The sequence below is a fragment of the Myxocyprinus asiaticus genome, chromosome 14 (assembly GCF_019703515.2).
Source record: "Myxocyprinus asiaticus isolate MX2 ecotype Aquarium Trade chromosome 14, UBuf_Myxa_2, whole genome shotgun sequence".
NCBI lineage: Eukaryota > Metazoa > Chordata > Actinopteri > Cypriniformes > Catostomidae > Myxocyprinus > Myxocyprinus asiaticus.
Window position 1 is genome coordinate 15,178,728 of NC_059357.1, and position 18,103 is coordinate 15,196,830.

General features: G+C 47.6%; 1 protein-coding gene across 2 annotated transcripts in view; it reads left to right on the forward strand.

The window, feature by feature from the left end:
• LOC127452370 (inactive phospholipase C-like protein 2) overlaps nt 1-18,103 on the forward strand; it is a 133,608-nt gene that overhangs the window by 84,437 nt on the left and 31,068 nt on the right. For both annotated transcript variants that reach the window (XR_007899243.1, XM_051717799.1), the window contains exon 3: nt 16,586-16,789. Coding sequence is in view for 1 of the 2 variants with exons in the window: in XM_051717799.1 (XP_051573759.1) it covers nt 16,586-16,789 (204 nt within the window). In the remaining variant the exon portion in view is untranslated. The remainder of the gene's footprint in view (nt 1-16,585; nt 16,790-18,103) is intronic.

Here is an 18,103-nt window from a genome sequence, read left to right on the forward strand (position 1 = left end):
GCATGGGGTTAGACTTACAGGGAACTGCCACATGCGGAGCACCTACCCCAGAACAGGACTCTTAGTTAGCACGTGTACTGGGCTGGCAGCGAATCTCTCCGAAAACTCGACTGCCACAGGGCTCGGAGGAAGTCAACCAGGGAACAAAGTTTGTGAACACTACTGGGAATTAATGGCGCACATCTTCAGCTCAAAAGGAGGTGGAAGGTGCTATGTGCAAGCGATACACCCAGCCGGCTTATCCGCTTGTGTTGCGTGCCACTACCTGGGACGAAACCGGTTCCACCCAGAGGTTGTAGAACCTTGCAAAGGTGTTGGGTGTTGCCCAGCCTGCTGCTCTGCAATTGTCTGTTAGAGAGGCACCCCTGGCCAGGGCCCAAGAGGCCGCTACACCTCTGGTAGAATGGGCTCGTAGCCTTACCTGGGCGTGATATGCCATAGTCCTGGGCGTGATATGCCATAGTTATGTGTCAATGAGCCAGTGGGAGATCCTCTGCTTGGAGACAGCGCTTCCTTTCCGCTGTGCACCAAAGCAGACAAAGAGCTGCTCAGAGATCCTAAAGCTCTGCGTGCGATCCAAATAGATGCGTAAAGCATGCACCGGACACAGCAACGACAGGGCTGGGTCTGCCTCCTCCTGGGGCAGCACTTGCAAGTTCACCACCTGATCCCTAAGAGGGGTCGTGGGAACCTTGGGCACATAGCCCGGTCGGGGTCTCAGGATCACGTGAGAGTAGCCCGGACTGAACTCCAGGCACGTTTTGCTGACAGAGAACGCTTGCAGGTCTCCTACCCTCTTGATGAAAGGCTCAAAGGGGGCTCTCTGTAGACCCTGAAGAACTACAGAGGGGTCCCATGAGGGAACGAGGTGCAGTCTGGAGGGATTCAGCCTCCTGGCGCCTCTTAGGAACCTGATGATCAGGTCGTACTTCCCTATGGACTTACCGTCGACTGCGTCGTGGTGTGCTGCTATGGCGGCAACGTACACCTTCAAGGTGGAAGGGGACAGCCTCCCTTCCAACCTCTCCTGCAGAAAGGAAAGCACTGATCCGACTGCACATCTCTGGGGGACTTCCCTTCGGAAAGAACACCACTTAGTGAACAGACGCCACTTAAAGGCATACAGGCGCCTCGTATAGGGGGCCCTAGCCTGAGTGATCGTGTCTACCACCGCAGGTGGGAGACAGCTTAGGTCTTCTGCGTCCCGTCCAGGGGCCAGACATGGAGATTCCAGAGGTCTGGTCACGGGTGCCAGATGGTGCCCCGTCCCTGAGAAAGAAGGCCCTTCCTCAGGGGAATTCACCGGGGGGGGGCTGTCGCAAGGAGCGTGAGGTCCGAGAACCACGTCTGGGCGGGCCAGTAGGGTGCTACCAGGATGACCTGCTCCTCATCCTCCCTGACCTTGCACAGGGTCTGTGCAAGTAGGCCAGGGGGCCAGCTGTGTGCCAGCGTGTTTATGCCGAGGGGGGCCTCTGTTAGGGCGTACCAGAGCGGGCAGTGGGGAGGATTCTTGGGAGGCGAACAGGTGCAGCTGTGCCTGTCCGAATCGACTCAGCTGGACCACCTGAGGGTGGAGTCTCCACTCTCCCCTGAGGGTAACCTGTCATGACAGCGCGTCCACTGTAGTGTTGAGGTTGCCCGGGATGCGAGTGGCTCGCAGCGACTTGAAGTGCTGCTGACTCCAGAGGAGGAGACGGCGGGCGAGTAGTGACATACAACGAGAGCGCAGACCACCTTGGCGGTTGACATATGCTACCGTTGCCGTGTTGTCTGTCTGAACTAACACGTGCTTGCCCTGGATCAACGGCCGAAACCTCTGCAGGGTGAGCAGAATTGCCAACAACTCGAGGCAGTTGATGTGCCAATGCAGTCGCGAGCCTATCCACAAGCCGGCGGCTGCGTGCCCATTGCAAACAGCGCTCCAGCCCGTTTTGGGGGCATCCGTCATGACCACGACGCACCTGGAGACCAGTTCTAGAGGAACACCTGCCCGTAGAAATGAGAGGTCGGTCTAAGGGCTGAAAAGACGGTGACAGATTGGAGTGATGACCACACGATGTGTCCCGCGGCGCCATGCCCATCTCGGGACTCGAGTCTGAAGCCAGTGCTGAAGTGGTCTCATATGCATCAACCCGAGCGGGGTGGCCACCGCTGAGGATGCCATATGAAAAAGTTTCAGTGGAACCGCTGTTTTCTGTTTGAACGCCTTCAAACAGGCCATCACTGACTGGGCGTGCTCATTCGTGGGGCGCGCTGTCAAAGAGACTGAGTCCAACTCCAAACCGAGAAAAGAGATGCTCTGAACTGGGAGGAGCTTGCTCTTTTCCCAGTTGACCCGAAGCCCTAGTTGGCTGAGGTGTGAGAGCACCAAGCCCCTGTGTGCGCACATCATGTCCCGAGAGTGAGCTAAGATTAGCCAGTCAGGATAGTTGAGAATGCGAATGCCCACCTCCCTTAGCCGGGAAAGGGCTGCCTCTGCGACCTTCGTGAAGACGCAAGGAGACAGGGACAGGCTGAAAGGGAGGACCTTGTACTGATACGCCTGACCCTCGAATGCAAACCGCAGGAAGGGTCTGTGTCGAGGAAGGATCGAGTCATGGAAGTACGCGTCCTTCAGGTCTACCGCCGCGAACCAATCTTGATGCCGGATGCTCACCAGAATGCATTTTTGGGTCAGCATCTTGAACGGGAGTCTGTGTAAAGCCCGGTTCAGTACTCGCAGGTCCAAGATTGGCTGCAACCCACCGCCTTTTTTCTGTACGATGAAGTAGGGGCTGTAAAACCCCTTCTTCATCTCGGCTGGAGGGACAGGTTCTATCGCGCCCTTCCGTAGGAGGGTAGCGATCTGCACGCGCAAGGTAGCAGCGTTTTTGTCCTTTACCAAGGTGAAGTGGATACTGCTGAACCTGGGTGGACGCCTGGTGAACTGAATCGCGTAGCCGAGTCGGACGGTCTGGACCAGCCATCGCGATGGATTGGAAAGCATCACGGTTGTGATGACTGCCGTGCACACCGAACACGTGTCCCAGGGAACAAGGAAACCACTCTTGCTGTACTCTTGAGTACTGCTGCCACTTGGGCATACAGCGCAATAAAATGCAAAGGTAACAAAAAGATTCTCCTCCCGGCCTTCAACCGGAGGATGGAGAGGTCTGCTTACCAGCTCCAGAGCAGCGGGTTTCGTCATCCCTGGGTCGCCCATCTCAAGGTCGCTTTGAAGCCTTTCACGGGTTCTTGGCGGCTGCGAGACGGGTGGCGTCTGCTTCCTGCAGTGGGCTCCACGCCGGGGCCGGGCCAAAGGGGAGGGCTGCGGCGGAGCCGGTGCAGTCACCTCAGGGGGATGCCCTTGGCGACGAGCAGATGGGGTGCGGGATCTTGAGCCGCGCCAGGGCAGGATATGCCGGATAGCCTCCGTCTACTGCTCCGCCGTCGAGAATTGCTTGGCAAAGTCCTTGACGGTGTCGCCGAATAGGCCAGCCTGGGAGATGGGGCAGCAAGGAACTGTGTCCTGTTGGCCTCACCCATCTCGACCAGGTTGAGCCAAAGGTGGCGCTCCTGGACCACTAATGTGGACATCGTCCACCTGAGAGACCACGCCGTGACCTCCGTCGCTCGGAGAGCGAGGTCGGTCGCCGAGCGCAGTTCCTGCATCAATCCCGGGGCAGAACTACCCTCGTGCAGTTCCTTTAGCGCCTTGGCGGACTTGCAGGACAGCCATGGCGTGCAGGGCGGAGGCGGCTTGTCCAGTGGCACCGTAGGCCTTGGCCGTCAGAGACGACGTAACCCTACAGGCCTTGGACGGGGGCTTTGGGCACCCGCGCCAGGTGGCGGCGCTCTGCGGACATAGGTGCACCGCGAGCAACTTTATCCACCGGGGGATTGCCGAATAGCCCTTGGCCGCCCCACCATCGAGGGTAGTGATGGCAGGGAAGCTGAAAAGATCGGGACCGGGCAGTAAAAAAGTGCCTCCGACGACCTTGTCAGTTCTTCATGCACTTCCGGGAAGAATGGAACAGGGGCGAGGCGTGGCTTTGAGCAGCGCCGCGAGCCCAGGAACCAATCATCGAGCCGCGAGGGTTCAGGGAAGAGCAGAGGGTTCCACTCTAGCCGACGCTCGTGGCTGCCGGGAAAGCATGTCGTCATCTCCGCGTCAGCCTGTGACTGGGCAATCGTCCCCGAAGGGAGGAGCCCAGCTGAGGCTTCTGCATCCGACTGGACGAGCCCGCTCTCCGATGCTGCGCTCGAGAGCTCATCACTTTCGCGGGCTCCGAATAAGAGGTCGAACTCGCCGTGAGACGACCCGGCGGACTCATCCGGAAGCCCGATCGGGGTAGACGAGCGTGCTGGGGAATGGGAGGTCCGCGGGGGGATACCCAGCGGAGGCGGTCCCATTGGAGTCCCCAAATCACCCCCAGTGCTAGCTGCGCTAGCGTCATACCCGTGGGTAAAAGGACCGAGGCGGGGAGCCTCTGGGGTGGCTTGCTTTCTTACTAAGGCGAGCCATGACCGCATCGTTGCCATGGACATGTCCTTGCAATGAGTACATGACCATCCACGAACGCTGTCTCTGCGTGAGCAGTGCCCAGACACGAAAGACAGGGATCGTGACCATCAGAAGGCGAGAGATAACGAGCGCAACCAGGAATAACACAAAATCGGAAAGGCATCTTTAAAAAGACGTTCCGTGTGTGCCGCTCTTTTAGAGAAATATAATCTTTTAGAGAAATATACTCTTATTTCTGCCGACACAACATCGAGTGAGTGACAGATAGGGAACCAAAAACTTTTCTTGGAAAAGTGATTTAGAAAGTAACTTAAAGTAAAATAATTAGTAATGTGATTACTTTTTAGATTAAGTAATCAGTAAATTAATCTGATTACATTTTAGAGTAGTTAGTCATTTGTAGTGGATTACTTATTTTGAGTAATTTACCCAACACTGGTAATAAATCAGAGCTGTCTTAGTGTGAGAGCATAAGAGAGTTTCTGTGGAGTTTCATGGTAAAGTAGCTACTTCTAATTTTAAAGGTGCTCTCCATGAGGAAAATGTAATTGCTCATAGGTTGCTGCTTTATAGCTCTGGAGACATAATGTTTGAGTTTGCAAAGATGTTCATCTTAATATATAAATAAAAATGAAAAAGATGTGACATTTGCTTACATACAGTAAGAGTGTAGAGCTATGAAATGTATGTAGAATTTGGTGACTTGAATTTGAAGAGAAATGTTTCAGTTCACATTGAAATCTCTGATGTTTTATTGCAGATTTTGTTATCCGGAGTACAGTTTGAGACGTTCTCTTCTGAAACATGACATAATTAGGGTGTTTTACTCAGGAGAAGAATATGAGAAGCAAAGGACTCAAATTGTTCTCAATTTAATCTCATTATTGTCTAGAAGGAACAATTACAATATTAAAGTTATGATCTTGTGTTTTTTATTTCCTGTGGCCTTACTTATTTCAAAAGCCACATAATAAAATTTACTAAAAGGATTTTTTTTCTTCTATTTTACGTGACCACAATGATTTATAAGCTCAGTTTGTATCCAAACCTGTGGTCACATTAGCCTGTTTTTAACTGGAATATTTCCAATAAGTGTTCACATTACAGCTCAGCTAGCATGACCCCCCTCTTCTTGACCTATGAAAAAAACACAAACACCCTTCTTTTCACAAACACAGCTGAAGTATCTGGAAGACATCATCCAAGTGTGCCGGAAGCTACTCTTTCCCGCGCTCTTGTGGATAGAGCCCCTCTGTTTGTGTGTGAATTCAATCATGGAATTTGGACCATGCAGCAAAGAGGTCATTAAACTAAAAATGACTGATGAATGGAAATAAAGGAAGATATTATGAAAGTGCATTAGACTTGATAGAGCAGCTTTTTGGCCAGTGTTTTTGTGTGGGTGGGTGGGTGACACTGCTAATAGCTCTCTTATATGAATAAATTGTCCAAGTCCATTCTGAAACAGCTTGTATATTTAAACAAACCACTAATATCCCTTACACACAAACACACACACACACTTCAAACTTAAAGGGATAGTTCACCCAAAATTGAAAATTCTCTCATCATTTACTCACCCTCAAACCATCCCAGATGTGAATGGCTTTCTTTCTTCTGCTGAACACAAAGGAAGATTTGATGAAGAATATTTCAGCTCTTTCAATGTATGTGAATGGTGGCCAGAAATCTGAAGAACCAAAAAGCAGATAAAAGCAGCATAAAATAATCCATAAGACGCCAGTGGTTAAATCCATGTCTTCAGAAGCGATATGATAGGTGTGGGTGAGAAACAGCTCAATATTTAAGTCCTTTTTAAATTAAAATTCTCCTCCCTGCCCAGTAGGTGGCGGTATGCATAAAGAATGTGAATCGCCAAAAACAAAAGAAGAATGTGAAAGTGAAAGTGGAGATTTAAAGTTAAATAATTAAATATTGATCTGTTTCTCACCCACACCTATCATATCGCTTCTGAAGATATGGATTTAACCACTGGAGTCATATGGATTACTTTTATGCTGCTTTTATCTGCTTTTTGGACCTTCGATGTTCAGGCCATCATTCACTTGCATTGTATGGACCTACAGAGCTGAGATATTCTTCTAAAAATCTTCATTTTGTTTTGCTGAAGAAAGTCATAAACATCTGGAATGGCATGAGGGTGAGTAAATTATGAGAAAATGTTTATTTTTAGGTGAAATATTCCTTTAACTATAAATGTTTGTCATTTTGCTACCCAGAGTAGCTCATACAACAGAGGGAACAAATAGCAGGGAAGTGTGTGGGTGTGGGTAGGTTTTGGTTTTATTGTGGGGACTGCATTTCTGAAAATGTCCCAAGTGAATAGCAAATCCTGTTGAAAACACCTTGTGGGGACGTCCACAAAAGGGAAAAATATTTTTAAAAAGGCATTGTATAAATTAATATATGTGTGTGGGTGAGTGGTTTTACATAGCTATACTTTAGTGACTGTTGTTGGCTAAATCTGACAGAACCTCAGTTTGGGGATGTCCACAATTGGAAAAACGATTCATAAATTAAACTTTTTTGTTTTTTCTCCTTTACAGTTAAGGTTTGGGTTAGGGTTAGTCTGTAGTATTTAAAGTTGGCTTTCTATAAAAACAAGAGAAGTCTATGTTATGTCCTTATTTAGATAAAGTAAATGGTGTATATAACTTTCTATTTCAATACTTTTTTTAACATTGAAGCAAGGTTTTATCGAGCCAATAAAACTTTGTCTTCACAAACCTTTCTTTTCTAGTTGATAATTAAAAGCAGCTCTGATGTGTAGTCTGATTTTTCACACATTATCAAACTTCTGACTTGAGTGTGTAAACACACACACACTTGTCATAGTGTGAAATTAAAGCACAAAACTCTCAGGGCATGGTGAATTCTGTGCGTTCGGTGTGTGTCAGGAAGACCCTGAGGTTTATGTCTCTGTGCAGGGATGTGTGTGTGTGTGTGTGTGTGAGTGATGAGGCTAGGAAAACAGCATTGTTATGATGACATGTTATGATCAGTGTCAAAGGCTCACAGGCAGCTGTCCACCCTCTCACTCATGAATCAAAACACATGTGCCTACTTGAGTTGTGTGAGATGTAAAAGGAATAGTTCACCCAAATGTGAAAATTCTGTCACCATTTACTCTGTCATTCCAAAACTGTGGAAAACAAATATTTACATTTTTGAAGAATATCCTGGCTGCTCTTTTCCAAATAATGAAAGGAGACTGGGGCTAGGGTCAGTCTGTGACAAACAGACTGTAGGTAAATGATGACAGTTTTCATTTTTGGATGAACCATTTATTTAACGATGTCTTGGGAACTGAAATAATTTCGTAAGGATGCAGCAATCTTCTCTCAAAGACTTTGTGTTTGTACTTCTTTTTTTTTTTTTTAAATGCATGTGATATAATTTCTGAACTATTGCAGCAATGTTGATGAGAGAGTTTCTCAGAGAACTCTTGCTGTTTTCGGTAGTGATTTAGCACTTAAGTGTCAGATACAAAAAAGGCAAAGCTTTGTCCTTTCTCTGTTGCTCGGGGACACAAAGAGCTGAATGTGCTTTTATTACAAACTATCATGACTTTGATCTAGCCTCCAACTTAACAGAGAGTGTCCTCTTCTGCACATTTCACATGTATTGAACATAAAGAGACTAAGAGAGGTAAACATGAGCTTCACCTCCATCAGAGGTAGTTATCTTTAAAACAGAGTGCTCCCTGAAAATGTCCACACTCCAGTTCAGTAGCTGGCAAAAAGTCAACTGGACTTCATCTGATACATACCTAACATTTATATTACCATAACATCCTAAAGCGGAGATGGGTGTTGTGCACCCACAACCAACTAATGGTGCATGGCTCACACTAGATAAAGCTTTGACAGGGCATTTGACGCATAGGAATGCGTTAGAGATGTACTTTGAGGATGTAGAAAGAGCCGAGTCAGTGAAAACAGCAATTTCCAAAAACTGGAGTCGGCTCTTTAAATTTCTCATTGGTGCCTACAACAGATACCTACATCAGGGTGCATTGCAGAGAAAGTTAACATTTTCTTTACTTTTGGTCACAATGAGGTAGTGACACTTACACAAACATTATGTCCTTGTAATGCACCATAACCCTTAAAATAGCCTGATCTCATGAAAATTACATGACTGTGGCCAGTGTTCAGTAACGTTATTTTATTTTTTATCCCCTTTTCTCCCAATTTGGAATGGCCAATTCCCACTACTTAGTAGGTCCTTTAGGTGGCGTGGTTTCTTACCTCAATCCTTGTGGCGGAGGACAAGTCCCAGTTGCCTCCGCTTCTGAGACAGTCAGTCCACACATCTTATCACGTGGCTCGCTGTGCATGACACCGCGGAGACTCACAGCATGTGAGGACACCGCGATCCATGCACATCTTACCACGCTCCCCATTGAGAGCGAGAACCCCTAATCGCAACCACGAGGAGGTTACCCCATGTGACTCTACCCTCCCTAGCAACCGGGCTAATTTTAGTTGCTTAGGAGACCTGACTGGAGTCACTCAGCACGCCCTGGATTCGAACTTGTGACTCCAGGGGTGGTAGTCAGCGTCAGTACTTGCTGAGCTACCCAGGCACCCTTGGGTCTACATACACAAACCATGTAGAATGCAGCTTTTCTCATCCCATTCTCCTAGTTACGGGGAGCTCTAACACAAAGCAGTTTGGCTGCATAAGTCAGTGAACTGAGCAAGTATTTCACCCTGTGTATCATGCCGTGACCAGTGGAATGCTAGTCTTATAATCCCTCTGTCTAAACGGGTTTTCTGTTGTTTTTAATGCAGTGTGTATTTACACATGAATCAATTGCTTTTCACTCAAATGTTAAATGCTTTAACACAGAGCAGTTCGGATGCAAACTTATCCTACAGCAGTAGTTACAGACATCTTTAAAACAAAGCAATTCAGATGCACAAACAGTCAGCAATCATTCCACATAGTATGTAACTGTATAATCATACCGTGGCAATGGGAAGACTTCTCCCGGTTTATGACTGTTCCATATTATACCATGAAAATGTGTGTTTACACACTTTTAAATGCAGCTTACATGAATCAACCGAGAGAATCGAAGTATCACTTACCCGAATATTACATTTTTGACAAAATGTTGATTTATGAGGACACATTTCTTTCCTCATGCTGTGATTGTCATGACAACGGCAAGTTTGTGATGGCTGCACATGTAAGCTCTAGTGCACAACAAATCAACCGCTGCAAATGATGAGTACAACTGGATTCCACTGAAGCGTTCAGATTTACATTCCATTACCAGCAATATTTAGCAGTTTTTACATACATCTTAGTGTGGGCTAACAGAAGATGTGTTGTGCTCTGTCCATTGCTGTTAGAACTACAATACCCATCATGTGTGCACATACTACAACTTCGTTGTGCATCTCTGGTAATCAAGCCTCACACTCTCTAGAACTACAATGCCCATCATTACGTCTCCTCTGCGAAGTTTGCACACTTTTGCAATTATGAAATTATGGTCTAAAATAAAAAACGATTGTGTTACTTTACTCGTTATTCTGAAAAATGTAATCTGATTACTTGTATCGCGTTTCCCCTAACATTGACTGTGGCGACATTTATGCAACATGATATTACGTGGGTCCTTTCACGTATCGCAACAGTTCTAAGTTGAAATGTCCACTAAGTGGCACTAAAAGCAAGTAAAATTTTCTTCCAATCAGATGAGGTTTTGAAGGTAAATGCTCTATCAAGTTTTAAATCAACAAAACTGTAACACTTCTCAGTAGAAGGAGGAGGCGAGAAGCAGATTTCCTGGTTCAGGTAAGCATTTTTATTTTCCTCTCTGCGGCAGATACACACTCTCAGGGCTTTTCCGTTGTTCAATAGGTCAGTCTAAAAATACACAAACTACTTCCCAATATAAACTCTCAACTTTGCAATAATAAATTCTTCGTTTCACAATCGGCTCTCTGGTGCCCAGGCTCTCTCTCGTCTAACTGCGGTGTGGCTCTATTTATGCCGCTCTCCCCGGTCTGTGGACCACCTTGAACTTAAACGGCTGAAGAGCCAGGTACCAACGGGTGATCTGGGCATTGGTATCTTTCATGCGGTGGAGCCACTGGAGTGGGGCGTGATCGGAACAGAGGGTGAAGGCCCGCCCCAACAGGTAGTATCGGAGAGTGAGGACCGCCCACTTGATGGCGAGACACTCCTTTTCTATGGTGCTGTACATAGTTTCCCTCAAGGAGAGCTTACGGCTAATGTACAGCACCGGGCGCTCCCCCCCCACCACCAGCGAGAGTATGGCCCCCAGCCCCCTGTCCGAAGCATCTGTCTGTAAAACAAAAGGGAGAGAGAAGTCAGGTGAATGTAAAAGCGGCCCCCCGCAAAGTGCAGCTGTAACTTGCATGAACGCTCCGTCCACTGGACCGGGTCTGGAGCTCCCTTTTTAGTGAGATCACTAAAAAGGGCTGGTGACGTCCGAATAATTAGGCACGAACCTTCTATAATAGCCAGCCAGCCCCAGGAACTGTCTCACCCCCTTTTTGGTCTTGGGTCTCGGGCAGGTCGCAATCGCCGCTGTCTTGTCAATTTGGGGACGCACCTGCCCGTGGCCCAAGTGGAACCCCAGATACTGTACCTCCACCCGTCCAATCGCGCACTTCTTCGGGTTCGCTGTGAGTCCCGCTCGGCACAGCGATCTCAGAACTGCCCTCAGATGTTGCATGTGCCGCTGCCAATCATTGCTATAAATTATGATGTCATCTAAATAGGCAGCGACGTAAGCTGAATGTGGTCTGAGGATTCGGTCCATGAGACGCTGAAACGTAGCCGGGGCTCCAAACAAACCGAACGGAAGTGTCACAAATTGGTGTAATCCAAACGGTGTGGAGAAGGCGTTTTTTTCACGGGAAATTGGTGTCAAGGGGATCTGCCAATAACCCTTCGTCAAATCCAATGTCGGATAAAATCGAGCAGTGCCCAACCGATCGAGCAACTCATCAACGCGAGGCATTGGATGTGGATCAAATTTGGACACCACGTTGACTTTCCTATAATCCACACAGAATCGTACAGACCCGTCGCTCTTAGGCACTAGAACAACTGGGCTGGACCAATCGCTGTGGGATTCTTCTATTACCCCCATATCGAGCATTGCATCCAATTCTTCCCGAATGATTTTCTTCTTGTGTTCGGGTAATCGATAGGGGCGGCTACATACCACGACCCCCGGCTCGGTCTCGATGTGGTGATGGATGAGGTTTGTACGTCCCGGTAGAGGGGAGAACACATCCGCAAACTCCTGTTGCAACCTAGAAACCTCCGCGAGTTGACTCGGTGAGAGGTGGTCTCCGCAAATGACCTGGGTGAACTGTTTATGTTTTGAACTCACCTCCGGTCCGAGCTCCACCTTCTCAGGAACTACCGTAGCCAACGTCACGGGAACCGCCTCCCTCCACAATTTCAGGAGATTGAGGTGGTATATTTGACGTGCGCCCCCTCTATCAGTTCGTTTAACCTCATAATCGAGATCTCCCACTCGTCGTGTGACCTCAAAGGGTCCTTGCCACTTGGCGAGTAATTTAGAGCTCGATGTGGGAAGCAATACAAGCACTTTATCTCCCGGTGCAAATTCCCTTAGCTGAGTTCCCCTGTCATACAGTCGGCACTGTCGTTCTTGAGCTTGGAGCAAATTCTCCTGTGTTAGCTGCCCCAAAGTGTGGAGTTTTGCTCTAAGATCAAGAACGTATTGAATTTCATTTTTACTGTTTGAAGGTCCCTCCTCCCAGGCCTCTCGCAATACATCAAGCACACCGCGTGGGCGTCGCCCATACAGCAGCTCGAATGGGGAGAAGCCAGTGGAGGCTTGCAGGACCTCTCGTACTGCAAATAACAGGGGGTCGAGCCATTTATCCCAATTTCTAGCATCGTCATGCACAAACTTACGAATCATGTTTTTGAGGGTTTTATTAAATCGTTCCACCAGGCCATACATTTGAGGATGGTACACGCTGGTGCGAATCGATTTAATACTCAACAACTCGTACAGCTCGCGTAATGTCCGTGACATAAATGTTGTGCCCTGATCAGTGAGGATTTCTTTCGGAATCCCCACCCGGGAGATTATTTTGAAGAGTGCCTCCGCAACACTGCGTGCTGAGATGTTGTGAAGAGGCACTGCTTCCGGATATCGCGTTGCATAGTCCACTAGGACAAATACAAAGCGATGTCCGCGTACTGACCGTTCTAATTGCCCGACGAGGTCCATTCCAATTCTCTCAAAGGGGACCTCGATCAAGGGAAGAGGGCGCAATGACGCTTTTGTGGTGGCCGGTGGGTTAACCAGCTGGCATTCGCGGCACACAGCACACCACCTGCGGACATCGCCGCCAATGCCCGGCCAATAGAAGCGGGCTATTAGACGGTTCAGTGTTTTCCTTTCTCCTAAGTGACCCGCCATGGGATTATAATGAGCCGCCTGGAATACCATTTCCCGACGGCTCCGTGGAATCAAAAGTTGGGTTGTATCCTCTTTAGTCTGAGCGTCCTGCGTCACTCTATACAACCGCTCATTTATAATCACAAAATAGGGGTATGAAAGGGCGATGTCCGGCTGGAGTCGTTGACCATCGATGACTCTCACTTGGTCGACGGCGTGTTTGAGGGTTTCGTCTCGTGACTGCTCCAAAGGGAAATCCCCCTCAGGGAATTCCCTGAGAAGGGGAGGGGCTGCAGCCTCTCCCCCTCTCTCGTCATTATGACGTGGAGCTGTCAAGGACGGCCCTGGCTCCGCCTCCCCTGCCAGAGCATCGCACATTTCACATCTCCCTAACTTCATACAGGACCCATCCGCGCAAATTCCCTTTAATAGAACTCTAAAATCAGGCCAATCAGTCCCCAAAATCAGCGGATGGGTGAGGCGGGAACTAACCGTGGCCTCCACTCTATGCTTTTCCCCCGGAATTTAATCGTCAGGGTCACCACCGGATACTTGTGGATATCCCCGTGTACGCATTTCACCTTCACCGTTTTAGTTGTGACCAATGCCTTGGGTTGAACCAAACGTTGGTGGATAGTGGTTTGATTACACCCGGTGTCCACCAACGCTTGGTGAGTACCCCCCTTGACACTTACCGGTATCCGGTACGCTCCGGCCCGGTCGGGGGCAGCCTGTGGGAGGCCAGAGACCCGCACCACCGTCCCCAGCTCCATCAGAGGGCACTGATCCCGGAAGTGGCCCGGGTTTCCGCACCTCCAGTAGGCTGGCCCAGGCGCTACGCCCGCACTTGCGTCGGCGGGCGCCCCCCCCCGAGGGGGAGAGCGGCGGGGCATCGGGATAGGGGAAGGTGTCGCCTCCCACACCCGGGGAACTGGTCTCAGGGGCTGAAATCCTCCTCGTCTACGTGGGGCAGGAACGGGACCTGGAGAGAGATCAGAACGAGAGGAGAGAGGGGAGGGGGATGAGACAGAGGGAGGAGAGAGAGTGTAGGAGGGCTCTTCCACCCTCGGGATCGCCGCCATGTGGTCCTCCGCAAGCTGGACGGCTTCCTCCAGCGACGCCGGGTGGTGGCACTGGACCCACTCCGCCGTCCCTTTTGGCAGACGATGTATTAACTGTTCTAGTACCACCTGGTCGATAATCCCGTCGACGTCACGGTCCCCCGCTAGCAACCATCTTCGGCAGGCGTCACGGAGCCGCTGGGTGAAGGCAAACGGGCGGTCGGAGCTCTCCAACTTCAAGCTCCGGAAGAGTTGACGACTTTCCTCCAGAGTCCGACCAACCCATTGCAGGATGGCTTTCTTTAAATCTCCGTAGGCCAGGAGACTCGCCGCTGGCAGTTGTTGAGCCGCGAGCTGGGCTTCCCCGGACAACAGCGGGATAAGTCGGGCCACCCATTGGCTGAGCGGCCAGCCCCAGATCTCGGCGGTTCGCTCAAACAAATCCAGGAAGGCCTTGGGGTCGTCCGCCGTCCCCATTTTCTGTAACGCGGGCGGGGGTAACAGCGTGAGTGTCCGGGGTCGCAGCTGGGGACGCCTCCTGGCTGAAGAGGCTCGGATCGCCTGCCGGTCCTCGGCTTGAGCGCGTAGGAGCTTGACAAACCGGCGATCTTGTCTTGTTTGCTGGTGGCTCCGATGTAGGCCAGCGAGGGCTTGGAGGATCTCCGCTAACTGGGAGGACTCTACGGGGCGACTTCCATCCATCTTCAACCAAACTTAATTTCCCGGGTTTCGCCACCAGTGTAACACTTCTCAGTAGAAGGAGGAGGCGAGAAGCAGATTTCCTGGTTAAGGTAAGCGTTTTTATTTTCCTCTCTGCGGCAGATACACACTCTCAGGGCTTTTCCGTTGTTCAATAGGTCAGTCTAAAAATACACAAACTACTTCCCAAAATAATAAATTCATCGTTTCACAATCGGGTCTCTGGTGCCCAGGCTCTCTCTCGTCTACCTGTGGTGTGGCTCTATTTATGCCGCTCTCCCCGTGCTCACTGAAATTAGAGACAGGTGTTAGACATAATTTAACTCAGGTGTAAGCACCCTTACCGCTTTCTCTCTCTCCGGAGAGATGCTTGACCACGCCCCCGCTGCCACAAAAACCTACATCACAATTGCTGAAGCTACCATGTCATTTTGTGATGTTTCTATGGCACTTTTGACACATCGTGTTGACTCTCACATTCTTCAGGATTTGTAAACCGGTTCTTCAAATCGCAAGTGCAACATTTAAACGTTAAAATGTATCGCCTTACAAGTCATGTGCTATAATAAAAGTGTTTTGATGTCATAAGTATGGATGTGCAAAATTACCAATTTTAGTCTGTGTTAAATATAATAATGTATAATTAAGCTCCTTTATGTTCATGTGACCTGATCAGACGTGTTTTAGGGGGATATTAGGGGGATGCACGTGCAGCACTTTAACATGGTGATTAACGAATATTCAACAAAGGAAAAGGCTAAATAGCCAGAACATCTTATTGCACAAAACTATCAAAGTAAGAAGAAAGTAAGAAATAAGAAAAGCTCCAATACAAACTGCCACAAAGACACTTATGCGCATCCTGAATGCAGAATGACACGCTTCAACATACCACAAGCGATTCTTGCTGCCCATTCAAAAGTGCAGAACTGCAAGATAATATTGCGGGTACACATCTACATAGTTCATGACATCAAGCAGTTTAAACCTTTTTTACTGCAACTATTTATTCAAGAAATGTCATACAGAATCAACAAAAGACTTTAATCTTTCTACATCACCTCACAAATAAGGGGAACATTACTCAAAGCAGAGGATTTAACGTCTGACAGTGATCGTCTTGAAATGTATTGCTGATGCAGCGCTTTGCTGTAACAACAGTGCACAAAAAGAGGTGAAACTTCTTACAGAGTGTTTTTCTGTGTTGACAGTTATTCACTGTTAAGCACAGAAAGTTATCATCTCCCTAAAAAGTTGCCTCTCTCAATTAATTTGAGAATTGTGTCTCTACCACCTCCACTAAAAATATTAATGTTAATAGTCGACCTCACTAATTGACTAGTCAGTTGTTAAACAACTAGTCGATTACTCAACCACCCTGGCACATCCCTAGTCATAAGATAGCATTGTGTGAGGAACAGGGCAAAAAGTGTTTATGAACTGATAACCTGCCCTTTAACTCGTAGTGTTTATTTCACCAGGAATCTGCTGCGATACTCACAACAAGCCATGTAAAAGTAATTAAGCAAAAATGTAGGTATAGTAACGGGTTTCTATGAGACCAGGTTGCATTTAAAAACAAAGGATTCACAGCATTCTCTGATGCAATGGAAATTCTAGTCTGTAGTCTCCCTGACAAGGCTTTGGAATGTATAGTGATATTTGGAAAAAATGCTGCAATTTCTAGTCAAGTTCCATCGATTTCCTCGTTGCAGCTATTTGATAGTGTTTTTAATCAGTTTAATCAGTTTTCTCACTTGCATCCACATACTGAAAAAATCAATCTGCTTTCATTACATTCCATTCAACTAAAATTTACCTGGAATTTTTTACAAAGATCACTAATGTCCTCATGCAATCTCTTTACAGAATGCCATGGTGTCATTCAAGGAGCTCTGCGGGCTGACTCCGGCAGCTAATATGAAACAGTGTATCCTGACTGTGTCCTCCTGGATGATGAACAGCGAGCGGGCACTATGGGTAATGGTGGACCTGAGCGAGGCCTATCCCACCATGGAAGCCCAGGGCCCCATTCCAGAGCTACTGCGCAAAGTGCTCACCGCTTATGACACGGTACGGTGAAATTCTACAGTGTGGTGCAAAAAGTACATAACACAATTTGCTAGCACACTTTTATGGTAGCATTACACCCTGGTAGGCTGAGGTAACTACAGTAGTACAGGAGAACACAAACACAGCATTATGGTAATACACTACACATTTGAGCTCAAATGTTAACGTTAACTTGCTTTAGATACTTAAAGGGATAGTTGAATGAAAAATGAAAATTCTATCATCATTTACTCACATGTTGTTCCAAGCCCATATGAATTTCTTTCTAACGTGGAACACATAAGATGATGTTTGGCAGAATGAAAGTCTCAATTCACATGTTTTTTCCACACAGTGAAAGTGAATGATAACTAAGACTAACATTCTGCATAATATCATCTTTTGTGTTCCACAGGTAAAAGAAAGTTTCTGCGCTGAACTTCTGCTCGCAGAAGTGGCTCAACTGTTTAGTGTATTCACCCCTGAATGTTACATTAAGTCCTTGCCAGACAGTATAAATAATTTATTCTGTTTAGATATTAACTCATCCAATTAGTGAAATCAATTTCCATTTGGCTGAAACTGCATTCATTAATTCAGTCATTGCCTTCAGCAGGAATGCAGCAACATATAATGGGACTGTAGTACAACATATTAAATGCTGCAAAGATGTTAGAGTCTGATTTGATTCTATTACACACACACACACACACACACACGCACACATGGCATACCCTGCAAAGCCACTGTATCACACCCTGCTGTGTGTTTCCTCTTCATGGCACAGTTCCATTTTGATTGAGTTTTTGAGTCCATTTTGAGTAGACATCCTCATATAATTTATGCAGGAATATACTGTGCGTGTTGGCCAAAGCAGCTTCCCAAGCACAGAATAGCATTGTATGACTTCCATTTTCAGAGTTTCCATCATAGTTAAACTAAATTATGATGTGTCAGGTGCCATAGCATTTATTAGACTGACAGCCAGGGAAGTATATGGGCACCCCTTTCAAATGAACAGGTTTGGTTTTTCCAGTATCCCAGTAAAGACAAATCTTAATACAACAGCTGACAATGTCATTCTAGGGAATTGAGTGCTTCCATCTTTATGGCAACAGATTGAGTAAGGCCCTTTTTCTGTTCCAGCATGACAGTGCCCCTTTTCACAAAGCAAGGTCTATGAAGAAATAATTTACTCAGTCTGGTGTGAAAGAACTTGACTGGCCTGCACAAAGCCCAGACCTGGCTTTCTACAGGAAGCACATTTATTCTTGTTTGGCCTTTGGAATGTAACTCAATCTCTTCTGTCAATACAGCTTATTGCTTAGGGTGTGT